Consider the following 17,412-nt stretch of genomic DNA (forward strand, 5'->3'; position numbering starts at 1 on the left):
GACAGCAAGCCAAATACGCATTAAATTTATAGTTGATTTCATGTACGTGTGAACTCGTGAAATGTCATATATATTTGAGTGAATACTCAGCAGATAAAAAAGTTCATATGACACAATCAAACAGTATTTTTAAAATGCAGTGCAAGTAGATTGCATTCACAGTAAACATGCAGTGAATCGTCCTGCATTAGACCTAGTCCTTTCAGTGAACATAAAAAACTGCACCTCAGGAACATATTTTCCTCAATATTTAAGCTAATTGTTTCTTTCCTTCTTTTTTTCTCTCTTTGTTTTAGAGACGTTGGGTGTTATATTACTGTAACAGGAGAAACCTCTACACGGAGGACAAAGTTCCACTAGGTGTGATACCATGCAATTGCCACAATCCTTGTGCATATGCAGTGGATTTGTTGCTCTGTGGATCTTGTGCCTACCGGATATTACTGTAAAGAGCAACGGCCTCACAACAGGATTGTTGAAAGCCTGCAACTGGGTCTGTTGTTAACAATTCCATTCCATTCCATTTTATTAGGCAGATTAAGAGAGAAGACAATGTTCCTAACATAAAAACCCATTCCCACCATAGTGTACATAGTTTTTTTTTTTTTTTTTTTTTAAGAAAAATGACTTTGTTGCTTTAAACTCCACCAGACCACTACATGAACCATGCACGTTGTGCTGGTACTTCCTGACCTTGCCATTGGCCATTGAAAATAACATCCAAAAATGAGATTAGAAATTGTCCTGTAATTGTTCATTTGCTCAAAAGTTTACATACCCCTAAAATGTTAATTAGTTCAACAAAGAGGGATCATACAAATTGCAAGTTATTTTTATTTAGTACTATCCTGAATAGGATATTTAAAGATGTTTACAAAAACAAAAAAATGCTGCATTTCTTAAAAAAGACCCCAAGTTTAAATACCCTTGACTCTTAATAGTCTCGTTACCTGCATGATTAGAATTTGGCCATTTATGTCATTTCTGCAGACGTTTACACAGTGGCAAACTCTTTACTTAAGGGAGATCCATTGCCTGTTCTGAAATAGAAACCTCAACAACCACTCCCTCCTCCCACTGTCTGTTCAGCACTGAGTCAAGAGTCAAAGCATGGAGAGTGATTGCAGCGTCCACAGTGCGCTGTGTGCTCACGCTGCTGTAAGAAGTCTGCGTTAGTGGACATTCACTCTTCCACTCCAGCATCCCTGCAAATTTCGCCATGAGTTTGCTTCACTTCTCAACCCTATTGGGTAGGTTATCACTTTTCCTAATGGAAAAGCTGTAATTGTTTGTTTGCATTCATCTGCAAGTTGTTTCAACGTGGACTTGTTCGTTGCTGAACTTGTATCTCAGAAATAGCTATCTGGGATATCATAACATAGCCTATTATAACAGAGCGAGATAACTCTCATTAAGACGTTAGTTTAGTGTTTATCTGATGTTAGGCTATGTCATCCTCAGCAGTCGCTCTTCTGACGCGGGCTCAGACGCAGCTTTTGCGCGGCTCGTGCAGTTTTGACGCGGACAGCTGCGGCTACACGTCTGATCCCGCTCATGCTGCCTGGACCATCAACGAGGAAGGTATGAGAAGGGTCCAAGCACGTTTTGAATGTAGGCTACTGGTTTTCCAATTATTCTCTTTCTGCTCTAAAAGTGGTCATCAGAGACCGCAACTTGTAGAAGTCTCAAACTTAAAGGGACAGTTCATCCAAAAATGACAATTATAATTAATTACTCACCATCATGTCGTTCCAAAACTTCGTAAGACTTTCGTTCATTTTCAGAACAGAAATGAAGATATTTTTGATAAAATCTGAAAGCTTTCTGTCCCTCCATTGATAGCCATGAAATGCCACTTCAAAAAGTTCATAAAGAGATTGTAAAACTAATCCACATGCTAGTCATTTTCTGAAGAATCACAATTGCTTTGATTGAATTTTTATTCACATAAACATTCATCGACTTATTCAGCACTTTTGAGCTTTTGCAAGAACCAATGAGGTTCATTTTCATGTTATGCTGCACATTTGAGCTTCAAGAGGTTTGTTTTCTAATTTTATTCCTGCTTACTGTTTGGACCCTCTTGCTTACTGCTTCACAGTCTGCTCTTGAGCTTATGTTCGCTGATCAATGTTTATATGTGAATAAAAGTCTAAATTAAACCTGTTCATCATAAGTGATTGAGTCTCTTCTGAAAATTTGACCTAAACCACTCAAATAATATGGATTAATTTTACAATCTCTTCATTTACTTTTTGAATAGTCAAAGTGGTAGTTTTCAATGGAGGGACAGAAAGCTCTCAGATTTTGAAATCTTTGTGTTCGGAAGGCGAACGAAAGTCTTATGGTTTGGAACGACATTAAGGTAAGTAATTAATGACAGAATGTTCATTTTTGAGTGTTTTTGAACTATCCCTTTAAGATTTTTCCAAAATCATTAAATCCTTTAAGTCACTGTGAATTAAAAATTGACAATTGTTGTTGTTTTTTAACAGTTGTTGTTGATAAATGACATGAATTTTCTGTGCACATAATTATTTTTTAAAATGCATGTGCCCTGTAATCTTTAATCAAGATAACTTCCCCTTCCTCTTGCAAGGACATCTTTTCTCTTTGATGATGTGTTTACATGCGTGAGGTCGGGACTAGTGGTTAATTTGTAAACTATGAGGTCCCGGAACAATGGTGTGATGGATCCGGTAAGTTAGTGGGGTAGGGAAAGGTAACGGAACATATGCACAACCAGCTGGGTTTCCATACAACTATTTTAATGCCAATTTTGAAAATATGCATATCCTGAAAAGAAACACTTGACATGCGAATAAACTCTCAGAATTAAAGGGATAGTTCACTCAAAAATGAAAATTTTGTCATAATTTATTCACCCATAAATTGAGGGTGAGTAAATGATGACAGAATTATTATTTTTAGGTGAACTATCCCTTTAACATATACATTTCATGTACTAGATGCCATTTTATCTTGAAGCCAAATTTTTGTTCAAATGTACAAGGTAGAAACAGTTTATTCAGATACTGATGAAGTAAACTTGTGACCTTTTGTGCTTGTAGAACACCATGGCATGTATTAGGCCCAGCAAAAAGTTGGCACACAATAAGAGGTACCCTCAAAATATAATGCGCATAATGCAGAGGAAATGCGCAGATTCACATTTTCTTTAGTCGAAAATTCAGAAAAGAGCACAGCACATGCAAGCATTTACAACTTGGCGCATATCATTCCAAGACCCTCATGACAAAAATATTTTGGATATAACTAGGCGTTTTGAAGATGTAAATCAATTAAACAGTCTGGCGTTGCCCATTTTGACTAACTGACCCTTTTCTGAGGACCACAGACATTCTGAATCTGAGGATGCATGCCAATTTGTTTTAAAATCTTTAGCTACAAATAAAACCTTAAAAACAGTTTGATCAAGGAAAATTCGAATTGACATGTCTTCTTCGGGGGAAGTGCTTAATAAAGCCATGAAAAATAAATTGTGCAAATAAACAAAAATGACTATCGGCAGCCAATCAAATTTCATATATCAAGTTTAAAAAATCTAATTGTTGGCCATAAATATGGAGCATCTCTTCATGACCAGTGGTAACATGGGTTCCTGGTTTCATGTGCACCATGTATCCTTTAATTTATGTTCTAACCATAGACTGTAAAAAAAGATGGACGACGCCCCTTCGCTCTTTTCCATTAGAGAGAACTGAAGCCGCCAGTGTCTCGATATGACGCTGACATCTTGGGACTTGAGTCTGCGCACTTGAGTTTTCGGGACCAGACATGCGCAGTCATGAGCAGGAAGTAAAGCCGCAAAATCAAGGCCGCGCCCTCATTCTCGCTGAATCAAACAGAAGCACACGCCCCGCACTTTCATTAAGTGGCCTCTGTCTGCTTCGTTCCTCTCCAATGATGTCTGCTGATTGCAGAACCTCGTTAAAATAAGGTAAATACAACTACTAACCACATAATCAACATTATTAAAGAAAGTCCGCTGGTGCTTCAGTGACTACCTCACACAGTGAACCTGTCAATCACAGCTGTCAATCATGATGTCAGAGCGGCGTTATTTTATCATCACATAACTAACTAAAAACAAACTTATTTTAAAAACGAACACTTGGAATCACATCAACGTGATGGAAACTACAGTAAATGAAAGAAGCTATCTTTGGGAAAATGATCATTGAATTGTTTAGTTGGTCTCGTGTCCCGTTGAATAACATGGGGAGGTGGGGTTTATGACCTATACTAGGACCAGTCACAGGGGGGCGATCAAGACGTTTTGGCTTCACTTTTGAGGGTTTGTACGGCACGCTTGGTTATTACTGGTTAAAAAATGTGATTGAATTGAAATGCATCATTATACTGTATATACAGGACTTGTAAGAAATTTCTGCCGTATACTTTCTTCAATGTTTAAAAGGATAGTTCATCCAAAAAGTCGGAGGTGGAAACCGGCGAACATTCAACAATATTTAATAGCATAAAATAAAACAAATACAAAACGAAAGTAGACAGCAGCCCCTTATGGATGACTGCTGTCACATATAATAAAAACATAACACAACATAAGTTCAGGCCTGTTCCTCATCTCCACTGTCGTCACTCCTGCTTTTATGCTTCCACTCCTGGAGAGATACGAGACCGGTGCGTCGCACAGGTGTCACTCATTAGTAATCACATCACCGGTGCCGTCATCCCACAGCCCTCGACCTCGTCCTGCTCGCCACAATTACTCACCCTCATGTCATTCCACTCCCATAAGACCTTCGTTCATCTTTGAAGCACAAATGAAGAAATGGTGATGAAATCCGAGACCTTTCTGACCTCTCCATAGACAGAAACGAAACAGCGACTTTCAAGGCCCAGAAAGGTAATAAAGTCATCTTTAAAATAGTTAATGTAACTCAAATTCTTCATTTAAGTCCAAAAAAGTATTCTCGTCATAATATTAAGGTTAAACAACTGGACTATTTTAACGATGTCTTTATGATGACTATTTTAACAATGTCTTTCTACTTCTCTGGGTCTTGAAAGTGGCCGTTGGAGAGGTCAGAAAGGTCTTGGATTTCATCAAAAATATCTTCATTTTTGTTCCCAAGATGAACGGAGGTCTTATGGGTTTGGATCAACAAAGGGTGAGAATTTAATGACAGAATTTTCATTTTGGGGTGATCTAACCCTTTACGGCTTGATGGTTGTAATCTACACTTCGTTAAGTGAGCCTGCTCTACATGACGGGGCATTATCTGATCTCTGTTGATTGGAACTAAGGATTTTAAAGATTATTAATTGGCTTTTACACTGGCCAGAGATGTTTCACAGATTATGCATGCTATAACTCTTCTCAGTCCACCATCTCGCAAAACACGAGATGCATGTTGCAGGACAGCTGTCATGCAATACATTTTTTCTTGCATTTTAACTGTATTTACCTTAATATTATTGTACTTTAAGCACAATGAGCACTTTCCATAACTGTTTGCGCTCTTTTCTAAAAATAAGCTTTGTTGTCATTGCTTAAATTTTTCCTCTGCCAAAAACTATGATGGCTGTTGTACAACTGGATTGGCTCAGCTGTTGTGGGGAAAATTTGCTTGAAAGAAGTGTAGTCCAGTGAACATCCCGTGGGCAGTTGTCTGGTGTCTCCTGCTTATGGAGTGAGTTTTTCCCCTCAGGTCAATAAAACAAGACTGGGCAACAAATGTGTGTCTCTGTTTGGTTTCCTTGACAACACTTTGTACTGGAAACACAGCAGAGACAGTCCCATCTTAGTTTTAGGAAAATAAAGGAACTTTTACAAAATTTTGATGAACGAATTCAGACCATGATCTGTTTGCCATATAACGTTTCTGTTATTTTATAAAAAAGATGAAGGCCTGTGCTACTGTTATCAGACTGTGTGCCTATCTTTGCTATGATTACAGCATACACTCTTAGAAGAAAAGGTTCTATCAGCGCTACGTATTTGGAACCCCTGAAAGGTATACAGAACCCTTTTTAATTGGGTTCAATAATAAGAACCCTTGAAAAAGGTTCTATATGGAACCTTTTGGGTTCATTCATTATCATTTGTTTTGTCCTTTCCAGGTTAAATATTGCATATTATTGACAAACATCACGACCCTATGAATGCATGTGAATGATCACAAAATTCAAGATATGGGAGTTAGAAAATGTATATATTTATATAATTTTATGTAGTTAATCAATATCACACGAAGAGTGCCATTTTAGTATTTCTCAGCACGATTAAAATGTAATATTAAGTTACTACAATAGTTTAATAAACAATAATTTAATTACAACTACAAAAAGTTGCAGAATAATGTCATATATGAATGAATAATAGCCTATAAAGAACCCTTTTGCCAAAAAGGGTTCTTTCTTTTCATTATATAACCTTTTAGCATAAAAGGTTCTTTGGAGTTGAGTGAATAACCTCATATATAGAACCCAAATGAACCCTTTTTTCTAAGAGTGTAGAAAACAATACCTTTAAATAATATAATTTAGAGCATTAATCATATTCATTTATTAAATGAACAGGCAGCCAAAAACAATAAATGTTAGAAAACATTTCTAGAAGGAGTTGAGATGGAAATTATGAGAAAAAAACTGAATCTGGGGACCTTGTGTCTCCAGCCGTTTTCAGCAGCTGTAGAAATCATTTAAGTATTTGAAGATGCCGAGACATTCACAGAGTTCATCCAAACATTTAATTATTTTTCTTAAGAATCAGATGGAGGTGGGCTATTCCATTGAATAACAACTGCTGCAGTGAGTTTTGACTTATTTTTTGAGTATTTGTTTCTTCACTAAATGCCTCTCTCATTTTGACCCCCCAAATGCAGAATCATTTCCCCATAGTATTACCACTGGAAAGGCTATCGCTGCATATTTTGTTGCTTTGATGGATAGTATTTTCTCACCATGGAATGGATAAATAATTTGCCTAAAGTATACTTTGGTTTTTTAATCAAACACTAGGTTAATCCCAAAGTATTTTTCTTTTTTTTATGTGAAGGGTATGCATATAGTGTGCTGGATTTCATCATCAGAATGCTTGAATTAAGATGGCGACCTGTTTTACAGTAGTAACAGAAACAGGAGATGGGAAGACACAAAATGGGAAATAATTCCAATTGACCTTACAAAAGACATGACTTCACTATTTTAAACACCTACCTCAGAAGCTGATGTCATGGCTAAAGAAGTGGGACATGAACAATTGGTATTTTCTCAAGGATTAAATACTGTATATGAAACCACAAAAGAGGGACAAACCAAAGTGTAGAAATTTGGTGTGTTTTTGCAAGAGGTCATAAAGAAAGAAGAAAAAAAGGCATTGGTTTTCATCTGGCACCTGGAATGAATCACCATGAGAACATCTGGAGCTATCCGAGATCACTGAAGCTAACGGCAGCAAACACTTTTACATCATGTCGAGGTTTGATGCAGATTAAACAAGAGGAAATTGGATACATTCACAATGAATGTACATGATTACTTTATTTCGGACAGCTAATATTTCTTCTTTTAAAAGTGACCGTGACCTATTCCTGTGCTCTTAACAGTCGCTTTGTTAAATTTGACTAAATGGACTGTTAAATTACCGCTTGAGTTTCCCATAAGTCTTCGTTTGCTGTGATTGCATGCACTTCATTTTGGAGAACCTGAGACGGATCCCACCTGTTTTTTGACACACAGTTTAAAATGGTGAAACAGGCGCACATTCATTTCATTACGTTTTTAAGAGGTTTCTGTTCATTACTGAAGACCCCGTGAGATCCTGGATCATTAGATTGATTTGACTTCCAGGATCTGAAAATCCAGATCCATTGTTTTATCCTGCAATGAAAATAACATAACTAAATGTTATTAAATACATCTCCTGTTCTCACCAATATTGAAATTATGACTCTTCTGGGTTTTTTTTTTTTTTCAGGTCGCTTCATCACAGCAGATTCTTCATCTTTTGGTGAGAAAGAAAAGTATGTCCTGGTCAGCCCAGAGCTGGAGCTCAGAGACTGGAGCTGTATGCGGTTGGTCTACCAGATCTCAGGCTCAGGCTCTCTTCAACTGCACTTGCGACCCGAGGGCGAGAACTTTGACTACGTGTTATGGACGGCGGAGAGACCCTCAGACAGTTGGCTCATTGCTAGCGTGGACCTCCGTAATATGTCTGGGGCTTTCCAGGTATCTGGCTGACATGGCACAGTCACTTCTGTGTTTGAATGCTAAGGAAGGAAATGAGGGGGTAGTGTATGTGACATAATGTAGTCGAGACTATTCATAGTTTGCTAGAGGACCTTAGCTTAAAAGAGATTTTGAGTGGAGCTAAGTGAACAAAAGAGCCCTTTGTAAATACTACAGAGGATATGTCTCTCCCTTGATCAGACAAGCACTTGTTCTATTTTACTACACTAATAGTAATTCTGTGTTTTGAGGAATTACATTTGGAAAGATACACTCTTAGAAGAAAAGGTTCTATATAGAACCTTAAAAGTTTTCCAAAGCGCTACGTATTTGGAACCCCTAAAATGCAATGCATGTGGATGATCAGAAAATTCAAGATATGGGGGTTAAAAAATGTAATTAATCAATATCACACGAAGAGTGACATTTGAGTTTTTATCTTCCAAAAATCATCATGATTAAAATATGACATTAAGTTACTACAACAATTTAATAAACAATAATTTAAAGGGTTAGTTCACCCAAAAATGAAAATTCTGTCAGTATTTACTCACCCTCATGTTGTTCCAACTTCGTAAGACCTTCGTTCATCTTCGGAACACAAATTAAGATATTTAAGATATTAAGATCGCTCCTGCATACAGTCCATAGGCTTCTTGAGGGACTGGCTCTTGCTGTCCCCGAAAAGTCATTAAAGACATCGTTAAAATAGTCCAAGTGACTACAGGGGCTCAATCTTAAGTTTATCAAACGACGAGAACACTTTTGTGCGCAAAAAAACAACAAAAATAACGACTTTATTTCAACTATTCACTTCCTTCTCCATGAGCCTGTAAGTCAGTTAACGTAGTGTGATTGCGTAGAGCTACGTCACACGTAGGCTCACTATTGGCCGACGCTGGTCATGTGTGTGTGATGCGTGTGACGTACAATAACAGAAGCTTACGCTATTAAACTAGTAACCTGACTCGCGCAGAGGGAGAAATAAACGAATAGTTGAAATAAAGTCGTTATTTTTGTTGTTTTTTTGCGCACAAAAGTCTCGTCGTTTGATAAATTTAAGATTGAGCCCCTGTAGTCACTTGGACTATTTTAACAATGTCTTTAATGACTTTTCGAGGACAGCAAGAGCCAGTCCCTCAAGAAGCCTATGGACTGTATGCAGGAGCGATCTTAATATCTTAAATATCTTAATTTGTGTTCCGGAGATGAACGAAGGTCTTACGGGGTTGGAACAACATGAGGGTGAGTAAATACTGACAGAATTTTCATTTTTGGGTGAACTAACCCTTTAATTACAACTACAAAATGTTGCAGAATAATGTAATATATGAATGAATAATAGCCTATAAAGAACCTCTGTGCCAAAAGGGTTCTTTCTTGTCATTATAGAACCTCTTTTAGCATAAATTTTCCTTTGGAGTTGAGTAAAGAACCCTATGCTACATACACAGAACCCCATTGAACCCTTTTTTCTAAGAGTGTAGACTGAGCGTAATACTTGCCCTTTATAAACAAAGGAATATAAATGGACTTTGTTTAATAACAAGTGTAATGAATTATGACTGGAAAGAAAGTGGATCTATTATGCTAGTTTTGTCTTGAGATGTGTGATGTAAACCTTCTGATGTTATATTTACTCTAAAATTAGACTGTGTGTAAAACTGAAGCAGCTGTGTTTGATTTATGATCACTGAAAGAGAGTGAAGAGGTTATGCCCTGTCACAATGAGTTAGATAAAGATTGTTTTATAGGTTTTGGATAATAAAATCAACTTTTTTTTGTCTGTTGAATCGATAGCAATCGGTGCATATTTAACTGTTGCTTCCCAAACTGTTTTGTTTATTACTTTTTGACTTTTGCTTTTAGCTATTATTTGAGGCTAAACCCAGCAGAGGAATGGGAAATAGCATTGCTGTTTTTGAAATACACATCATCCCTGGATACTGTATAGGTAAGTCTTCAGATTTTATACTCTTAACCAGTACAATGGACAAAGCATTCATGATGCTTTAAAAATCCAAACTTTTTGCAGGAACACCATGTTATGCTAATTAAGTAGTTTTATTTTGTTTTTCTAAAATCACACCCTACTTTGAAAGTAGAAAATCATGTGCACCCCCCTTAGTGAAAGTTGATCTGATTTAATAATAAATGATGAACAAGAGTCTTGACCGTAGCTCCAAGATGGTCGTCTTCCCACAATGGGTATATGACTCATCCACGTAGACTGCATCAGCATGTTCAATGGTCGCAGCGACCACAGACAGGGAGATTTGCAGCCTGTTGTGCGCTGTTGTCCACACTGCTGCGCTGTATTGCCCACACCAGACGTGAGAAATCCTCCTTGAGAGCTTGTTGGTGTAATATAAACAGCTCCACTGAAGAGAACAGCATCGAAACTCTTGTCTCCGAAGCAAAAAGCTGAAGTGCAGTCGCACCTCCTGCTCATTATATACCCGTGCTGCATGGCTGAATGCTTGATGCAAAGGATGCATTCGCTCGTTTAGTTTCACTCAAAAGTAGATTGGCCTCTCTAGCGAGATTCCTATTCGTCGGTCATGATGTATGCCGAGAGGGAACAGCAGTCGATAACATTTATGTGCTACATTCCAAGTCTTCTGATTTAATTTCATTGCATTTTGTTAAAAAAAATAATGAAATAGTTATTTGTTAAAACCCCTTGCAAGAAAATCTGAAAATAAGACACTGCACACAAACCTCATTGGTTAGCAGGGTAGATTTGAACGTACCTTGCTATACCACCACTCTTTGTGCGAATGCAGTTAATGCCCATTCCCCAAAACATGATAATGATAATCTCTAATTTCTGTTTAGAGTGCAACTTTGAGGAACATCACTTGTGTGGTTACAGCAATCAGTGGAATCCCAATGTGAACTGGTATGTGGGTGGGAGTTTGGCCCGGGACCCTCAGTCAAACCTTCCAGATGACCACACCATGAACAATGAAAGAGGTAATAATACAGACTGACAGAATACTGCACACTTGGAGCTGGAATGAATCAAACCAGGCTCTCCAACAAGACAATAGCTTTTTAAACCCACAATTCCCTTGGTTTGGAGCTTGCTGACTCTTTCACCATGAGGAATGTCCTTTGTGAATCAATTCTTTGTTTATTTTTTCCACTCTGAACTAGGTCACTACATGTATGTGGACTCAATTTATGCTAAAAGATTCCAAGAGGTGGCCAAGTTGGTGTCACCAATGACTACCAGTTCAATGGCAGGATGCTTGTCATTTTACTACCAACGGGACCAAGCCATTGGGAATTTCTTCTCAGTCTTCACTAAGGACCAGCTTGGCCACTATGAAGAGATATGGAGACCTGATGTGTATGCAACCTCAAATTGGAAGTTAGTGCAAGTGGATATAAAGGCACCACATCCTCTAGAGGTCAGTGACGTTTTTTATGTATCAATGCATTGCGAGACACGTGATAGTGATGACATTAGACAAAAGCACCTCTTTAAATATAAACTATATGTCAACAGAATAGAAAAAAATAAACATTTACAAAAATTAATACGTTTTAAGGTGCATTTAATGCATTTGGTTTCCATCAAAAAATAAAAATCCATTAAAAAAATTAAATCGTTGTTAATTTAAAATAGTCTCTTTATAAAGTAAAATTAAACTCAACAGGTATTTCAGCCTGGGATGAATCCACCTTTTTTCTTCACATCTTTTTGCTCATGTTCTGCACTACAGGTCACAGCAAATGCATGAATGCATTACAGAACATTCACATGTTGGTATTATCTATATGTAAGCTTTCTACTTTAATATATATTACAAGTTTTAACTACCCAAAACATACTAAAGCCATTTGCAAATACACTATCATGGCTTAAGAGCTGCAGTTCCCACATGTATACACAAGAACACTATCCTAACAAGACTTGCACCAATTTATAAAAGGGGCCTATTGCACGGTTAACATATATAAGACGTTGTGCAGACTTATGTCATGTTATAGATGGCAAGTTTAAGTCAAACAATTATGAATTAATGTTCTATGAAGGGTTCTTTACACCCTCTATAGAAATATATTTTGAACTCGAGTAGATGAATGGCTAACACTTTTGCAATAATTTTCAATAATAGATTTGCACATTTTTGTTAATGTACATTCAGTTAGTAATGAATGTCACTAACTTAGACTAATATTCATATTATGAGATTCGTAACTAATTGGAATATACACTGTCATTCAGAAGTTTGGGGTTGGTATGATCTTTAAATATTTTGCTGAATTTCCAGCAGCCAGCACTTCAGTCTCACATGGCCTTTCAGTATTGTTGTTTTGAATGTTATTGTTTTTCTACCATTGTTGAAAGCAGTTGCTTTTTTTCAATATTCTTTGAATGGAAATATATATATATATATATATATATATATGCATGTATGTGTATAGTCTTTACCGACCAATTTAATGCATTCATGGAGTATACATTTTTGCCAAATCCCCCCCCAAAAAACCTCACTGACTCTTGTTCATACGTTTGGGGTCAGTTATGATTTCCATTACACGAGAGTAGATGTTAAAACTTCATGTTGATTTGTACTCGGCTTTCGCCAAGATAAGCACAAACTAAGACGTAGCTTTACAGTAACCTATGCTTCTCCATCCATTTACGCTTCCTTCCATATGGTGATGTGAATCTCCTTCTGTCCGGTGTTAACAACTGTAGTGTACTTGGCACATCAGCACACACAACTGCTGCAACTACAGTGTGGTCTCCCGAGTGGACCAGTACGACAACAGCCGAGTAGGGGACATCTCTGGACTTGAACTTGGACTTGACAGTGACTCTGGCGTCCTAGAGTCACCCCCCTCCGTCCCCCACTCAACTAAGCCCAGCTTACTGACCTTTACATCCCTCCTGCTGCTGTGTTTGCTCGTTCCTCGTAGTTTACATGTGACCTAACCACAATCTTAAAATCTCTCCACAACCCAACCATACATGCCAACCCGTTTGACTAAGGACGTCTTTGTTAAAGTAGGTTCAGTGGCAACAGTTCCGTAAGGCATACTACCTACCGAAAACACAATATCTGCCCAAACACCAACCCTCATTCACGCAATATACACAGGAACGTAATAATTGTAATTACTATGCAAACTATACAAATAAACCAACCGACTCTTTGAGTTTGTCAAGAATTCTACGAAACCGTAGCGTGACTGTCACAGTCTGCGTCTGCACCATCCTGTCTGCGTTTCCTGCACTACACTTCCCATGATCCTCTCGTCTGCACACCTGAACTCACTCCCTCATCAGCCTCCCGTTCAGTGTCCTGTTTCATCTGTTTCACCTGTTTGCACCTCATTAGTCCTGATTCCTCTGTGTATTTAGTTCTCCCTCCTTCAGTCTGTCTTGGTCGATCAATGTTAATGTTACCCTGTGTTCCGCCTGCCTGTATCCTGTTATTTTGTGATTAAACCTTTTGTATTGGAGCTTTTTGGACTCTGCCTGTTCGTCTGCCTCCACCCACCCCGTGACAGTGACAGCCTGTTCACAGCCAGCCAGAATATTGCCGTCTCAACCACAGCCAGTTTCTGCTCCTCTCTGCTGCCTCAGACAAGTTCTTTACTGTGTGACGCAACTCTTGGCCACTGAATCCGACGTCTCTGAGGAACCGGGTTGTAGAGTGTGCCACAAATCCTCGACAACCCACTTCCACTGGATAAACCTGGACTCTCCATCCTCGCTGCTCTGCCTCAGTGGCCAGATGAGCATACCGCATTTTCTTCCTCTCATATGCCTCATCTACAGCATCCTCCTATGGCACTCTTAACCCTATCAGTTGAACAATGCGTCCAGACAACAAAACAATATCTGGTCTGAGATTAGTGGTGGCTATCTCAGGTGGAAAAATAAGCCGTTGATGAAGATCAGCCAGCATCTTCCAGTCCCTAGCAGCTTCCAGTTTCCTGGGGGAGAATTGGTTTTAAGACCTTTTCTTAGTAGTTGCTCACCTGGGCTGAGGAATATTGTCTTCTGTGTGTAATGTTTTGCTAGAACAGGTGGCAACTTATTGGTCATGTTGCGCCTGCCTTCCAATGCTAAAGCCAAACATTACAGTACTTGGTCATGGCGCCAAGTAAACCGACCTTGGAGAGCCACCTTACATCCTGTCAAAATGTGCCTTAATGTGGCCTTTGTGTTTCCTCTTGAACACAAAGGACAAGAGGGATCCTCTCCTACCCAGAGGTTTAGGTTCTGCGGTGATGGGAGAACATCATACATTGACCTGATAAGGAAACTGATCCTACTCTCTTACCAGACCCAAAGGTCTTGCCAGCCCATCTTGCATTGTTCCAAACTCTCCCATCTCATCCACTCTCAAATGACCTTTATGCACCTCATCCCCTCCTCCTGCTTTCGCACCTCGTTGACTACCAGCTTCCTCTGCTGAGCCTGCCTTGTGCCATTTAGGATGAGCTAAACTGAGCCCAAACCCCCCTCTTCCATGCTGTACCTGTCCCATGATATCACCAATTTGAAGGGCAGCCTTCGCCTCTACTACAGATTTCTTAACTGGCCACTTTCTACCGGTTTTTAACAGGTTTTAAAGATGTATATTTTCTGTAACCAAATCAAATATAAATAGTTCTACTGAAAACTGATCATTGCTTTGATTATGAACTGTAATAATGGTAATAGATACCTTTTGTAATTTTCAAATATAGTTCAAGATTGATCTATTTCCAACCATACATAACATCATCTCTGTACTGGGGAAAATGGGAGTGTTTATTTTGCATCTGTAGGAATAGTATAAACATGAAGTGAAGAGCTAGCGCTGTGGCTGTCATGTTTGAGTGTAAGCAGCCAACTCTGGGAGACAATGTAAATAATGAGAGTGAGAGTGTGTGTGGAGTCTGGAGATCCTCTCCAGCAGATGAGTTCACCGTCTGAAGTGTTACTACTAATGCACCACTCTTTGAACCTTGTAGTGTTTTAAAAAAATGCTTTTACACTGAGTTACAAACTAAATCTATTTAAAACTTTTTTCAGTTTTCAAAATGAATGAATCATTTTGGGGACTATTCCTTCATGTTGGGTGCTTCATTTGTCTGATTAAGATTGATTGGTATGTTTGGATTACCAGGTGGTGTTTGAGGTGGCGTTCAACAGTGCCCGTGGTGGATATGTTGCTCTGGATGACATTTCTTTCTCATCAGAGTTTTGCCACACAGAGACAGGTCAGTACGGTTTTGATGCATAATAAGGCCTAAACGGTAACATTTTACTTGAAGGGGTGTGCATAAGACTGACATGACACTTTCATAATCATGAGATGACACATAATATGCAAATATGACATTGTTTGAGATGTTTTTGTTATGACAACTTGACACCAATACATCATAACCTGTCAGTCTCTTGGCAATGACAATTTTACATTATAATGAATATGCTATGCAACACAGGAATTGCCCAAGTATGGATGAATCAGCCTTGATTCAACAACAACAGCAAATTATACATCAGCATATTTTGGCATAGCTGTCATTGAACATTGAAAATAAGGGAGTTTTCCCGGAATCCATCCCCAAAAGAAGGGATTTTTTTTTTTGCACGATTCTCACCCACAAACTTTAAAAATAAAGCACAATCCTTAAAAGTCTAAGGTGTTCATAACTAGCCTATGTGTGAGAGAGAAAGAGACAGTGTCATTTAAAGGGAAAAAAATCTACATTTGGATTAGCGTGTGTTGCTCTATAGCATTTGGACAACAATTTCAACATTTAGCCTATCACACATCTTCCAAAATCCGCAAAATAGGGAAGTGGGCTGTCTGTTTATTTTAATTACATTTACACATTTTGTGTAGCTTTAAAGAGCCTATTTAGCCTGATGGTGGACCATCACTCAGAAGACACACTATCCTATCTTTATATCCTCCTATAGGCCCAGAACGTTTTTTTTTTTCAAGTTTTTTTTTCTTCTTCATGTAATAACATTGTTAAGAGCTTAAGAAACAAATGGAAAAAAAGAAAATAGATTTTATATATTTGAAAATCTATTTATAATAATTATTATTTGTTTAAATTACATTGATATCTGAATTTATGTAAAAACCTAGACTTTCAAACATCAAAATGTAATGTATTAATATGTATTCGAGTACAAAATTACATTCAGCTAGCCTAAACATCGTTTCCTATTTTTTTTTTTTTTTGCCTGGAAACGCAAAGAAATTCCAGGCAAAGAAACACGCTTGCCTGTCGCGTGAAAAATAGGCGTCAGTTCTATTTCAAGCATGCACGCGTTTTCTGGAGACGCGCGTGTCACGCAGGCAGCGTGCAATAAAAACGGACACGCCACGCAGCCAGTGTGTCTCCGGCCAGCGCGCGCGGCACCGCATCCGAGGATAAACGACTTCAAGCCGAATCTGTCCGAGCCCGTACGTCTCACACAATCAGAGAGTAAAAATACGGTATATTTTACGGGAAAATACTCAAACGGGAAGACAGCGGGAAAAGAGCTAAAATACGTGAGAAACCCGGAAAAAACAGCTATGGGGTTGAGGGTTGACAGCTATGTATTTTGGTACTGTGAAACATGGCAAAACCAGTGTTACTCATGTATCGAGCAGAAACAAGGCAACCGATTTTTAGGCCTTCCTACTCCCTAACGTCTCTCCAGCTCTAGAAAGCTTTTTCAAAATTAATGCGGTCTTAGCCCTTGCCTGATCGTAAGCCTTCTTCTTCCAATTGTATTCCTCTGACATTCTACCTCTTTGGTAATATCTTAGCCATCTCTCTTTCTATAGTCTTTCTCCTCCCCCTTAATGAGCATATGTACCCCTATTTCTGATTGGCTGCAAAAAATTTTTGGTGCTTAGTCTGATCGGTTAATCCATTTTGTTTATTTGTTCTCCTATTTACACAGCCGGGACTATGTATAAGCACTTTTTTAAGCAGACACTAGAACAGATATCTAGAAAATATTCATGGTGTTGATTTCAGTTTTCAAACAATATTTCTCAGAAATCCCTTACTTTAACCCTTAAATGCATGAATGTTTTGCCAATCATTTGTACACTAATATTTGATTGCATTCAGTACTTGCTCTGTAGTAAATCATTGAGCCATTCCAAGTTTAGCTGATGATACTCCCTATTCTTTTGTTTTCTGCCTGCAGCAACTGAGTGAAACGCC

General features: G+C 38.3%; 1 protein-coding gene across 3 annotated transcripts in view; it reads left to right on the forward strand.

The window, feature by feature from the left end:
- Positions 1-1,024: 1,024 nt before the first annotated feature.
- The window catches only part of mamdc2a (MAM domain containing 2a), a 23,911-nt gene continuing 7,523 nt past the window's right edge, over positions 1,025-17,412 (forward strand). Inside the window, exons 1-7 of one of the 3 annotated variants that reach the window (XM_039661769.2) lie at positions 1,025-1,250; positions 1,462-1,581; positions 7,967-8,217; positions 10,087-10,171; positions 11,056-11,193; positions 11,377-11,633; positions 15,357-15,450. In XM_039661769.2, coding sequence (XP_039517703.2) covers positions 1,220-1,250; positions 1,462-1,581; positions 7,967-8,217; positions 10,087-10,171; positions 11,056-11,193; positions 11,377-11,633; positions 15,357-15,450 — 976 coding nt within the window. In that variant the 5' untranslated portion in view covers positions 1,025-1,219. The remainder of the gene's footprint in view (positions 1,251-1,461; positions 1,582-7,966; positions 8,218-10,086; positions 10,172-11,055; positions 11,194-11,376; positions 11,634-15,356; positions 15,451-17,412) is intronic. The other 2 variants (XM_039661767.2, XM_039661768.2) reach the window with 2 other exon arrangements.

Source organism: Pimephales promelas, chromosome 4 (assembly GCF_988280905.1).
Source record: "Pimephales promelas chromosome 4, fPimPro1.hap1.1, whole genome shotgun sequence".
NCBI classification, from domain to species: Eukaryota; Metazoa; Chordata; class Actinopteri; order Cypriniformes; family Leuciscidae; genus Pimephales; species Pimephales promelas.